Source organism: Physeter macrocephalus, chromosome 21 (genome assembly GCF_002837175.3).
Source record: "Physeter macrocephalus isolate SW-GA chromosome 21, ASM283717v5, whole genome shotgun sequence".
In the NCBI taxonomy this organism is placed as follows: domain Eukaryota; kingdom Metazoa; phylum Chordata; class Mammalia; order Artiodactyla; family Physeteridae; genus Physeter; species Physeter macrocephalus.
Window position 1 is genome coordinate 7,893,872 of NC_041234.1, and position 13,486 is coordinate 7,907,357.

Below are 13,486 nucleotides of genomic sequence, written 5' to 3' on the forward strand. Positions count from 1 at the left end.
AACCGTAATTCAAAAAGACACATGCACCCCAATGTTCATTGCAGCACTATTTACAATAGTCAGGTCATGGAAGCAACCTAAGTGCCCATCGACAGATGAATGGATAAAGATGTGGTACATATATACAGTGGAATATTACTCAGCCATAAAAGGAACGAAATTGGGTCATTTGTAGAGACGTGGCTGCATCTAGAGACTGTCATACAGAGTGAGATAAGTCAGAAAGAGAAAAACAAATATTGTATATTAACGCATATATGTGGAACCTTGAAAATGGTACAGATGAATCGGTTTGCAGAGCAGAAATTGAGACACAGAAGTAGAGAAAAGACGTATGGACCCCAAGTGGGGAAAGCGGCTGGGGTTGGGGGTGGTGGGATGAACTGGGAGATTGGGATTGACATGGATACACTAATGTGTATAAAATTGATGACTAATAAGAAAAAAATACATAAAAGTTGAGTGGAAATATAAAGAAAATAAAAAACCACTATAGTACTCCCAACGGTGTAGTGATGGCAAAAAGGCAAACATGTAGATCAATGAAATAGAACAGACAGTCCAGAAATAGACCCACACATATATGATCAGTTGCTTTTCATCAAAGGTGTGAAGGCAGTTTAAATGGTGCTAGAACAATTGGATAGCCATGTGTATAAAAAAGAGATCTCAATTCAGTTACCTACTTTGATGATCTATTTTCAGAGCTATGCTTATTTAAAGAGGGTTGTCACTATCGTAGTCCACCAACTATATTTAGAATATTCTAAAGCCTTGCTACTCAAAGTGTGGTCTGCAAAGATAAAAAAAAAAATTTTCTTAACAAAATATTTTTTAAATAAATAAAAAATAAAATAAACAAAGTGTGGTCTGCAGACCTGCAGCAATGGCATCCCCTGGAGCTTATTAGAAATGCAGGCTCTCAGGCCCCACCTCACACCCAGTAAATTAGCCTATGCATTGTAACCAGACCCCCAGATGATCCTAGGCACAATATAGTCTGACAAGCACTGTCCTAGAGGTGCCCTCCCCCATGACCTGGACACCTCTGGGTAATTGACAATTCTTAAACGTTAACATCCAGTAATTGTTATTTTAAATTGAAGATCCCTGTTCTTTTTGAGGATTGGGCGTTTATGTAAAAAGGAAAAACATTATTATTAATAATAGCTGCCCTTATTGAGCACTATCAAGTATGATGTTAAACATTTAATGTGCATTATCATTTAATTCTCATAAACTCTAGAATGTAGATTCTGTTACAGTCTTCATTTTACAAAGACTAAGTAACTTGCCTAAGGTCTCACAACTACAAAGTGAAGGAACTGACATCAAGACCCAGTGAGCCTGACTCCAGAGCCCAGGCTCTTAACTACTTCTGTGTCAGGAACCCTGCTAAATACATTCTCTTATATGGCCCCCTGATAACTCTGATGAGGTACATGTCATTCCCAGTTTGCCTTTGTGGAAGCTGGAACTTGGAGAGGCTCGTCCAGGCCAGAACTGAGACTTCACTTCTCCATATTTCTGCTTGACAAGCCTAACTGTAGGTCTTGGCCAGCAGGTAGCCGCAGGGCTGTGGGGGAGTGATGCTGGCTATCAGGGGGGGAGTCAAATTTAGAGATGCCCCCCTCTGACCCTTTGAGTTGCCCACCAAGAATGGAGCCTGCCTCTTGAATCCTAGTCTGATTGGCTGCTCACCTGGAATCGTTGCCTAGTTTTCACCCTTCCCTTTCTCCTGGGGCTGGGCTCTTTATTCCCATCCCTTCCTCTCCAGAAGGACTTTCCTGAATCTGGCCATACACGGCCAATGTCTGAGAAAGAACATCTTGACCACTGGAGGGAAAACTGTTTTCAAACCCCTGTCACAAATGGGCAACAAGCCTGCCCTGTGCTGCCAGGCGCGGGGTTTTTTTGGCTGAGAGACTGGGATGGGCTTGACACACCTGAGCCACACAGCTGAGGCACTGTATGAATAAGGAAACTGGGGCTTGGAGAGATTGGTGGTGGTGGCTGGGTGGAGTAGAGTAGGAACTGACAAGAAATACCTTTTCTAAGTAACTTGAGCTAGTAAAATATATCTAAAGAAATTCTCAAGGCAGAAATTATATGGTTTTCAGACCTGTTCAGCGTACAACTATTTGCTTTTACCTTTAGTGTCACTGTGGGGATGGTTAATTAGAACCCACAGGAAATAAATTGCAAGAAAGCATAATGGAGATACGTGCCAATATTGCCTTTTCTTTAGATGCATAGTGTTTAAAGAAACGAATGAAACGGAAAGCCAAAATGATCTGCCTAAAGGAAGGTTCCATCACATTTTTAGTAAACTGTTTCTGTCCCTTCGATTTAGTGCATTAGGAATCAAACTACAACCATTTGAATATTTTCTTTCACTTCCCCTCTGTGTCTGTGTTCTAAGCTTTGGAATTTAAATAGAGAAATAAATAGGAAATATTCTGGATAACAAAAGTGAGAATTGGAATAAGAAGTACATTAAGGGCTTCCCGGGTGGCGCAGTGGTTGAGAATCCGCCTGCCGATGCAGGGGACGCGGGTTCGTGCCCCGGTCCGGGAGGATCCCACATGCCGCGGGGCGGCTGGGCCCGTGGGCCATGGCCGCTGGGCCTGCGCGTCCAGAGCCTGTGCTCCGCAACGGGACAGGCCACAGCAGTGAGAGGGCCGCGTACCGCAAAAAAAAAAAAAAAAAAAAAAAAAGAAGTACATTAAGGCTTGCTATTATTTTGCGTGTTAAGTAAAAACAGAGATTCCGAGTTTTAGTCCTGTCTCAACCACTACTCTATAGTCTTATATCAGCATTAAAACACAGAGTTCCCATACTTTCACAGTATCACATTCTGAGATACAAAGGAAAAAAGAAACTGATCTGGAATCAAATGATGCTTGAATTTTCATCTACGCCAGTCTCCCTTCATATAAGCATAACCTTTGTGGCCAGAAGCACAGATATGTAATATAAATATGTATTAGAATAGTCAGCACATACTTACGGGGAGTGGGAAGGAGGGTGGGGAAGCACTTAATTCTCTCTTCACAGTCTATGTATAGCTCTTAGCACAAGGATAGGTATACGGGGAAGGGTATGGTGCAAATACAGCCAGACTGGATTCGAGCCTCCATGTTTTCTGTGATTCTTCTGTCTCTGCCCGCTCAGGTGCTTTCCTTGAGTAGAAAATGTTGACATTTGTGAGAGAAAAAAAACCCTTTGTTTGCTACTCTTTTGCTACTGAGAAAAACCTAAAGGAGAGGGAGGTCTCAGCCCTCTGAAATGTACATGTTTCCATTTGAGGGCGAGATATTAACAACCACATACAAGAGAGCTGGCCCCAGTATCTTTCACTGCGGTTCCTAGGGCAACCTGTTTAATAACCAGATAAGCTTTCTCTGCATTGACAGCATGAATCACGTTAGCGGTTTGTTTTGTTTTTTAAAGGAAAATACTGGTTTTTTAGGGGGAAAAACTTAAAAAAAAAAAACCTGTTGTCCTTTGAGGATTGTGGACTCAGCTACTCCTCTAGCTACATTTTAAAACTATTTAGATATGGTTATGGAAACAAATTTTAAGTGGTTTAAAAATCTATATCTTTTATTTGTAAATACAGTCGTTTATTGAATAGCAAGCTACTAGAAGAAAGGAACAATATTTGATGTATTTGTCTCAAAAAATATGTAAAGTGTGTGCTGATAGTTATTGCTATTTACTACTATTTTAAAAGTATTTTTTTTCCTCTTTATAGGCTGTGGTTGATGCTTGCAAAATAATGGGGAAAAAGAAATGTTATCATCAAATTATGGAAGACGAACGTCTTTTCCGGAAGCTCAAAATAACTGATGAAATAGACATTGTCACCCTGAAAGATTACATGCAAGTAAGGAATTTAGATTTGGATATTGAAAACAAACAACAAAATAAGCCTTGTGACCCTATCCTCCAGGAAGAAAGAATCATGTATCAGTTTACTGTGGTGAAATACACACAATATAAAATGTACCATTTTAAAGTGTACAATTCAGTGGCATTAAGTACCTTCACAGTGTTGTGCAAACATCACTAAGGTCTAGTTTAAGAACCTTTTTGTCACCCCGAAGGAAACCTCACATCCATTAAGCAGTCACTCCCCATTCCTCTGTCACTCCAGCCCCTATCAGCCACTAATCTGCTTTCTGTCTCTCTGAATTTGCCTGTTCTGGATGTTTCATATTAATGGAATCATATAATATGTGGCTTTTTGTGTCTGGGGAGTGATAGGTAAGAAATGTAGGGTTTTTTTTCGGGGGTGATGGAAACGTTTTGGAATTAGTAGTGATAGATGATGCGAATTTACTAAAAAAAAAACAAAACATCGAATTTTATACTTTAAAATGGCAAATTTTATATTATGTGAATTTTATCTCAATAAAAAAATCAAAAATAAATACATGGTGCTAAAAAGAGTACATGACGGGGATTTGACCTAGTAAGGAAGGAAGGGGTTTATTATTGTTTCGATGCTTTCTGCTACAAGGAACAGAATATCCCCAACTACAAGAGGCTTAAACAATAAAGGACATTGTCCCATGTTAGGGAGACCCTGGACAGGTGCGTCCTGGGATAGCTAGTGTCGCAGCTCAAGTACATCAGGGTTGATGGTCAGCTTCTCTACAGTCCTCTCAGCTTCCTTCACATAGTAAAAAGATGACTATCACAGTCTCAACTACATTCAAAGGCAGGAAGAAGAGGACTCGGCATCTTTTTCTCTAAATCTCAAGAAGAAAAATCATTCCCAGAAGCCCCCAACAGACTTCCTCTCAGGCCCCATTGGTCAGAACTGGATCACATGCTCCCCCTAAACCAATCACTGTAAAGGGAAATGGGCTCGTTTCCCATGATTGACTTAGAACAGTCATGGTTCATGTGCTGGGGCCTTCCTTCCCAGAGCATATGTCTGTTCCATATGTGAAAAAAAAAATCAGGGCTCCATAAGTAAGGGAGAAGAGGGAAATGGGTGAGAGGCAGGCAATCAACAATGTGTCACAGCCTCGGTCTGCGGCTGAACGGGTGGTGCACCCCAGGCAAAGGCTCAGTGGCAGGACAAACTGCAGGGCATGAAAGCAGGTTTGTGGGCCTGGAGAAGGGAGAGCACGGAAGGTGTGGTATGCAGTCAGGCTAGGGGGCTGGTAAGAGATCATGATGCAGGGCTTTTGACCATAGTAAGGTGTTTTTTTGTTTGGTTGGTTTTTGTTTTTTGTTTGTTTGTTTTTTGTGGTACGCGGGCCTCTCACTGTTGCGGCCTCTCCCGTTGTGGAGCACAGGCTCCGGACGCACAGGCTCAGCGGCCATGGCTCACGGGCCCAGCCGCTCCGCGGCATGTGGGATCTTCCCGGACCGGGGCACGAACCCGTGTCCCCTGCATCGGCAGGCGGATTCTCAACCACTGCGCCACCAGGGAAGCCCAGGTGTTTATTTTTTTCCTTGATTCTGTGTGCAATGAGAAGCTGGTGCAGTGTTTCGGGAAATGTGGTGACCTAATCTAATACGTGAAGAGATCCGTCTGGCTGCAATGTATTATAGATAAGGGATTAGAAGACAGCAAGAGCCTCCTTCTAGTTTGGAGGTTCCTGCAATATTTTAGGAGAGGTGGTGGTATCTTGGTTTAGGGCTGTGAGGCTGGAGATGCAAGAGATAACTAGAGAATAAAAGCAGTGGGCCTTGGGGACAGAGAGGTAAGCTAAAGGAAAATGTCCAACATGGCTTCTAGGTTTCTGGTTTGCATAACTGGTCAGACAGCAGTGCTGAATCAGGGAACTTAAACTAGATACCTGAATAGTAATAATAGCAAATAACAACTGGTGTAATAACAACTCCTTTTATTCTCATAACAACCCTAAGTAGCAGGTACTATTATTACCCCTGTTTTATAAGTTCTAAAGAAACAAGGAATCCCAAAATTCTAGCTCATAATAATAATAATAATATATGGCCTTAACTGTTCACCCAGTTGCCTGCATGTGAAACATGAAATTAATGCGGTGCTTTAAAGACTCCCAATTGTGTTATCTTTCTTTTAGAGCCTTAACCTAGAAGATTTAGGGACTGAACCAGGAAATAAGTAGTGCTTGGGGTTGTCAGCTATCTTTGCTAAGGACATGGGTGGCATACTTCCAGATTGTCCCTATGCCAAGGATTGGTGTTATAGAAAGAAGTTCCCAGATAGACATATTGGAAGAGAGAGATCTGATGATTGCTGACATTTATTGAGCCCTTTATGGACACAGCATTGCTTTTAGCTCTTTAAATGCATATTATCTCCTTTAATCTTCAAGTTTGTAAATTATGTGACCCTTTAAAAGATGAGAAAAATGGAGCTTAATGAGACTTTTTAAAAACTTAGTCAAGGTCATATAGCTAATAGGTGCAGAGCAGATCATTGACACTTCTGAGAGGTTTACCCATTTTACCATTCCACTGTCGGGAAATAAAATATACAGGCAGTCCTCACTTTGCATGGTAGTGCAGGGCCATAAAAAGGACCATGCAAGCTGAAACCATGCAGAGCAAACTTAATCATCAGTGGGAAAAATCGTGATTGTTCCGTGCCTTTAAAAAATCTTATCAAAACATTAAAAAACTCTCTGTTATAAATATATAGGAAAATGGAAAAAAGCAAAACATTTATTTAGTACACTATAATTTAAAACATTAGAAACATTCAGAATTTAAAATGTTTTATTTCTTTGTAAAAAGCTTATCAACTGTGAATATACTAGAAACTATTGAATTATATACTTTAAATGGGTGAATTATATGAGAGGTGAATCTCAATAAATCTGTAAAAAAAATAGTTTTATCAAGAGTAGTTTAAACAGTGCTTACCTTCTTGTTCTCATATAATTTAAAATAAGGAGTGAGCATCTTCTCTATGCCCTGGCAAATTGTCATACTCCTTTCTAAGTTTGGATCATCTGCCAACATTTTATCCTTTGTACTTTTATTGGCCGCACCACGCAGCTTGCAGGATCTTAGTTCCCTCACCAGGGATCAAACCCAGGGCCCTGGGAGTAAGGGCACCGAGTCATAACCATCGGACCGCCAAGGAATTCCCTATCCTTTGTACTTTAAATGTTATGAAATGTTTCAGAGCTCCTTTAATATGAAGTTTCTTTTTTTGCCAACATTACTTCCTCTGAGAAAACTTTACTCTTTTCAGCAGTGCCATTTTCCCCATTTATGTTGATAAGTTCACCTTCACCAAATTCCTCTAGCAGCCTCACTGCAGTGTCTTGAATGATGGCAGTGTCAGCATCCCCATGGTCACCTATTTCTTCTAGAGCTCTATTTACATTTGATTTGAATTTCACTTCCAGCTTTACCACTTTTTGTTTCTTTGTTTGACCTTTCCCTCTTTTGATTATCTTTATTTGTAAAATGTCACATGGGTTCATCCCTGGGAGGCAAAGAAGTAACACAATTACACACTTTGCTGTCTGTGAGTGAACTAAAAAGCAGATCTAAAGTGACCAATCACTGACACACTTTGAAAGAACTGACGTGATTTGTCATCTACCACCATGCACATCTGTTATTTATGTAGTAATCTATGGACTGAAGAGCTAGCAGCAGAGTTTGTACTTTATGCATTTAACTCAGTTATACTGTGGTAACTGAAATTTGAACTGTGTTATTGAAGGACTGAGCTTATTTGACTAAACGGTGGTGATTGATTGAAATTCGTGCATGCCTAAATGATACGAAGGGAGCACTGCCTGTATGTGTGTGAGTGCGAGAGCGCAAGAGGGAGAGAGAGAGTGTACGTGTGTTATACCCTAAATGCCAGGATTGTAGCTCCTCCTGCCCTATTCCTATCTCTTAAATGAACATTTATAAGGTTGAATTGATTATATATATTTACATTTTTAAATTCCTAATTTGATATTTTAAATTTAAAAAAAAAAGAAAAGTGAGATTTCTACAAATACTCCAAATGAAAATAGTGAAATTTGCCACTTAGCACCAGAGGTGAACTAATTATTTCTAAAAAGGTTTGTGCAAATGTCCTTTCAATGCAAGCATGTCATGAACAAGCATTGCCAGGTATGTAGATCACATAGCTATTTTCAATTTTCAGACCTATCCTGAGTTTAATTTATCTGAGTTACATTTGCCTTAAAGATTTAGTGTTTATGCATTAAATAAATATTTAATGAGCGTGGTACTATGTGCATGATACTGTGTGACAAGGATCCTGCCTTGTCGCAGTAGGGGAGCTAAAACATACACAGATAGCTAGAACATCAAGTAGTCAGTAATAAGAGTCATAGAAGAGAGATACCAGTACAGTTCAGAGACGGGATCAAGGAATGCTTTTGCATGAAGTAACATTTGAGTGGATCCTTGGGAAATGTGTCTAAAAACATTCGAGAACACCACAGCCAATCATGCTTATTTGTTTTTTCCATATAGTATTCCAGTCTTCTGGATGAGATCCCTGCATCTTCTGGTGGCAGAAATAACTATTGGCGAAGATTAAATCTCGAAAACATTCCCAGGACAATGATAATGTATGACATAGTTGATTATGCAGAGTCTGGAATAATCTCAAACCGTCTAAAAAAAGAAATGAAGTATCTATTACAAAGACCAAAAACAGAAGAGATGCGTCAGCACCAGCTACGGATTGTTTCTCAAATTAGGTAAAAAGTGATCCTTCACTGGGGTTACAATACTAGGGGCATTTCTGGAAATGTTCACATTCTGCCAAATAGCTCACGAAAAATAATAACAGAGCATATGGGGAAAAAGGGGTTGGGGCAGATTGCTCAAGACTTATGCAACTTTGCAAACAGAGCGCTAACAAAAAGGGCAGTTGGTACCCGGGAAGATACCTTGTACCACCAGACAGGCCGCCACAGCAAATATAAAAACTGCACAATAGAGTGAAAATGCTGGCGACTCTTTCATTAGAGCAGGTAGTGGGCACTGAGACAGTGCAGATGGAAGTGGAGCCCTGGGCCAATGTGGGGGCCTTTTAAGTGGACATGAGAGGCAGTGTGACCTGCCAAGAACCATGAACCGCTCAAGGCAGGGAGTAGGGAAGAGGGTAGTAAGGGTGGATTGTGTGTGTGTGCGGGGGAGTGCCTCTCTGGGGAGAGAGCCCTAGGTGCCGGTGTTCATTCCTGTTTTCATGAATGCAGCCAAAAGGGCTCCCTTTGCCCATGCTGAACAGAGGAGAACTTTTTCCTTTTCCTCTGAAGGTTATAATTCTAGTCTTGATATTCTGGCTCCATTTGCAGAGGATAAATTGCATATACATTACAGTGACATTATTCCCTTCTTTACCAATAACATGTGCGCCATTTCACATTATAAAAGAACATGTTGTAGCAAAATAGACTGTATTATGATTTGAAACAACATGGACAGACTATGACTACACCAGTTATCTTCCTTTTTTCTTTCCATTACCAAGTCTCACCTAGCCCATCTTATTTACAAATTAAGCTTTTTTTTCTTAAGGAAAAGAAAGAGATAATAAGACTGAAGAGGACCTGTTGGTAGTCTATTTTCACACAGTCATATTTGAAATGAAAAATACTCCTTTAGTACATGAAAAGACACTGGTGACCCACTGTCAGGCAAACACACTGGTTGTTTTTTTTCAGGAGTAGAGATGAGTGGGTGCTGACCCAATAACATAATTTAGCCCATTTATTTTATGATCAAGGCTATACATTTGCCAGGCAGATGGCCTAGTGTAGGGCACAGTCTGTCATCATGAAATAGATTTTCTCTAACTCATCCATCTAAGCACTGAATGTGGAACTTAACTCTGTTACCACCAAGGTCAAATAAATGATGTAATTTTCTCTGCCACCATATATAACTGTAGGCTCCCTGCTATTTAGACTCATGCTACTGATTATCCTAGAATGAGTCACTTAAAGAACCAAACAAGTAGCCAAATTCTAAATCAACTGAAGAGGGAAAAGTACTTTCTTAAAGGCTCCTTTGAAGGCAGTTCAAAGTTTGGGATCCCCCAGAAGCAAACACTGAGGTATGTATTTGAGTATGAGTAGTTTATTTGGGAGGTGATCCCAGGAACCACTGATGAGAGGGGGTAGAGAAGTGAAACAGGGAAGAGCAGGCAGCCAAAACAGTGTATGTTAGCAAGCAGGTTGTCACTGTGGGCAACTAGAGCTTAATCTCTCCTGGGAATGTCCTAGGCAGTGTAGAACACACAACTCAAGTTATCCCACAGAGGGGAAGGGAGTTGGGATATTTATACACCAACACCCGTCAGTCACTGGTTAAGGGTAGCTTAGGAGGGGAGGTATTAATTCTGGGGCCCTTTCCCTGCACATGGGCTCTTGTTTTCATAAGAAAGCTCTCAGGCTAAGTGAGGCCAGTGTGCGCTATGGCCAGGGGGACTATGAGTATGGCACCAACTGTGTCTGGTCCCAACACTGATAAAAACAACTTGTTTCAGCCATTATGAAATTTAATACTTTTTGATGTTAGTATATAGTATATCTTTTAAAAAGATTCAAATGGCTACTACACGGTATTTTCCAGGAAGACTGATTTTAAATTGATATAACATTTTATAATTTTCATTATCATTGTTGTAAGCATCGTCTATACACCTTCATAAGTGGCAAAGAACTATGCTATGTAACTCAAGCAGAAATGTTAACTTTGGCCTAAAAACTTACGTGCAGTATTGCTCCAAGCACTGAGGTTTAGGATATATTTACTAGAGGATGCTTTAATAAAATTTGGAACTTGCTTAAATTTAAAATTTTATTTTGTACAGTTTTTCTGTCTATACTACAAATATTTCCTAGGTGCCCTTCATCCTTATCAAGTCTTCAACCTTTATATCGGCCCTACCAACAGCAAAGTCAAATTAAACATCTGGGTCGTCGATCCGAGCAAGCTCAAATGAAAGTTGAAAAAATGAAAAAAGCTTATAAGATGGCTAAAGAAAAAATTGCTTCTGCGGGGACTGTAAGTTTAACTTGTACTGAATTCATTGTTTTGGACAATATTCCAACTGTAAGTAATTCTACTTCCTTAAGTAGAATTTTCTTAATCTACAAGTTCAAGGATGAAACACATACATTTGGTATATACCTTGGATAGTATAAAGCTACATTCCTCTTGGTAACGCATATTTTAAAAATTCTTAAACAATATGAGTAGCTATTCTGATAAATACCAGCCATTTTGACTCCACATGAGTATGAGTTGGCAAAAACCGTATTGTTTCTGTATATTGGCACTGTTGGTTCAGCACATCGCTAATGGTGCTTTTTTTTTTTTCTCAAAGTGGAAGTCATTTCTATTTACACTTATTAAGAGCTGTAGTGTGGAAAGTCGGCTTCAGTATACTACATTGCAGGAATATTTACAATGAACATGTATTCATGTTTTACTTAGTAATTTTTAAAAAATCTGCTATATATTTTTTTGAGATGAGGCTAAGTGTGAACAGTCAAATATAAAAAACATAAAATAGTAAAAACCAAATATAAAACACTTTCCGCTTTTATTTATAATTCTACCTAGGAACCGAAAATGGACACACCAGGTACAAAGCAAAAAGAGACGATGGTCTTCGCCACCCCATTCTTTGACATTGTAAAAGTTAATGAACTCGTGTCAGATGACAAATTGGAAAAAGAGGAAAAGGAATTATTTGCCTGGTGTCAAAACTTGTATATTAATAATTCTCCATCATGTTAAAGCACAGCTAATTGACAGAAAACCAAGCTATTCAACAATCTGCTTGTCTGTCTATAAATGATGAGTATGTGCGTTAAAGGAAAACAAAATGTAAACAAGCCTTCAGTATGCTCTCTTAACCAAATGTGTGACAGATTTTAAAGCCCTTTTTGTATTATCATAGGTACAAGTATTTTTTACTAACAGAATTTTAATCTAAATAAATTAAATTGAATCAACTAGATGCCCTCAAACTAGCTGTATATGGTTTTGTTCAAGAAATGGTATTTCGTCCCTGGAACTTTTATTCAATTGTGATTTTCCTTCATTTAAAAAAAATATCGAACAGGCCATGCTTAGCATAAATATTAGAATTCACAGAATAAAAGGCTGCTCTTGAGTCAGCCTCCAGTGTCTTTTTTTTTGTAGCATGTTGTTTTTACAGAACAGCTTGTGATTGACCTATTCTGAATTATAATAAAAATAATAATGAATTTGTTGCTACAGTAGGGCATGACATAGCATACCTAGTCATTACTGAGCATTGTAAGCACCTGGGGCAGAATGTTGCATCTGCTTCAGTGTTGTATTTTGTATTTTTTTAAGTATAAAGACTGTTCTGAGTAATATTTATCAATTTCCTTTTAAACTGATAAATTCTCATTCCTGATGTAGTACAAATTATTGATTTTTTTTGATCAAGGCTATTAGATTGTATCAAACCTTACTTGAGGCTGTGATAATTAAACCAAGTGCATTATTTATTGAACTTTAAAAATACAATTTTTTTTGAATTTTTGAATTTTATTTTATTTTATTTTTATACAGCAGGTTCTTATTAGTTATCGATTTTATGCATATTAGTGTATATACGTCGATCCCAATCTCCCAATTCATCTCACCACCACCTGCCCCTGCAACTTTCCCCCCTTGGTGTCCATGCGTTTGTTCTCTACATCTGTGTCTCTATTTCTGCCTTGCAAACCAGTTCATCTGTACCACTTTTCTAGATTCCACATATATGTGTTAATATACGATATTTGTTTTTCTCTTTCTGCCTTACTACATTCTGTATGACAGTCTCTAGATCCATCCACATCTCTACAAATGACCCAATTTCATTCCTTTTTATGGCTGAGTAATATTCCATTGTATATATGTACCACATCTTCTTTATCCATTCATCTGTTGATGGGCATTTAGGTTGCTTCCATGACCTGGCTATTGTAAGCAGTGCTGCAGTGAACATTGGGGTGCATGTGTCTTTTTGAATTACGGTTTTCTCTGGGTACATGCCCAGTAGTGGGATTGCTGGGTCATTTGGTAATTCTATTTTTATTTTTTTAAGGAGCCTCCATAGTGGCTGTATCAATTTACATTCCCACCAACAGTGCAAGAGGGTTCCCTTTTCTCCACACCCTCTCCAGCATTTGTTGTTTGTAGATTTTTGATGATGGCCATTCTGACCAGTGTGAATTGATACCTCATTGTAGTTTTGATTTGCACTTCCCTAATGATTAGAGATGTTGAGCAGCTTTTCATGTGCTTCTTGGCCATCTGTATGTCTTCTTTGGAGAAATGTCTATTTAGGTCTTCTGCCCATTTTTGGATTGGGTTGTTTGTTTTTTTAATATTGAGCTGCGTGAGCTGTTTATATATTTTGGACATTAATCCTTTGTCCGTTGATTCATTTGCAAATATTTTCTCCCATTCTGAGGGTTGTCTTTTCATCTTGTTTATGGTTTCCTTTGCTGTGCAAAAGCTT

At 39.1% G+C, this 13,486-nt stretch overlaps 1 protein-coding gene across 1 annotated transcript in view; it reads left to right on the plus strand.

Moving 5' to 3' along the window:
* Positions 1 to 11,780, plus strand: part of C21HXorf58 (chromosome 21 CXorf58 homolog) — a 27,758-nt gene extending 15,978 nt beyond the window's left edge. Inside the window, exons 6-9 of the mRNA XM_024115289.3 lie at positions 3,758 to 3,889; positions 8,461 to 8,690; positions 10,842 to 11,004; positions 11,566 to 11,780. Of these exons, the coding sequence (XP_023971057.1) occupies positions 3,758 to 3,889; positions 8,461 to 8,690; positions 10,842 to 11,004; positions 11,566 to 11,742 (702 nt within the window). The 3' untranslated portion in view covers positions 11,743 to 11,780. The remainder of the gene's footprint in view (positions 1 to 3,757; positions 3,890 to 8,460; positions 8,691 to 10,841; positions 11,005 to 11,565) is intronic.
* Positions 11,781 to 13,486: the final 1,706 nt, after the last annotated feature.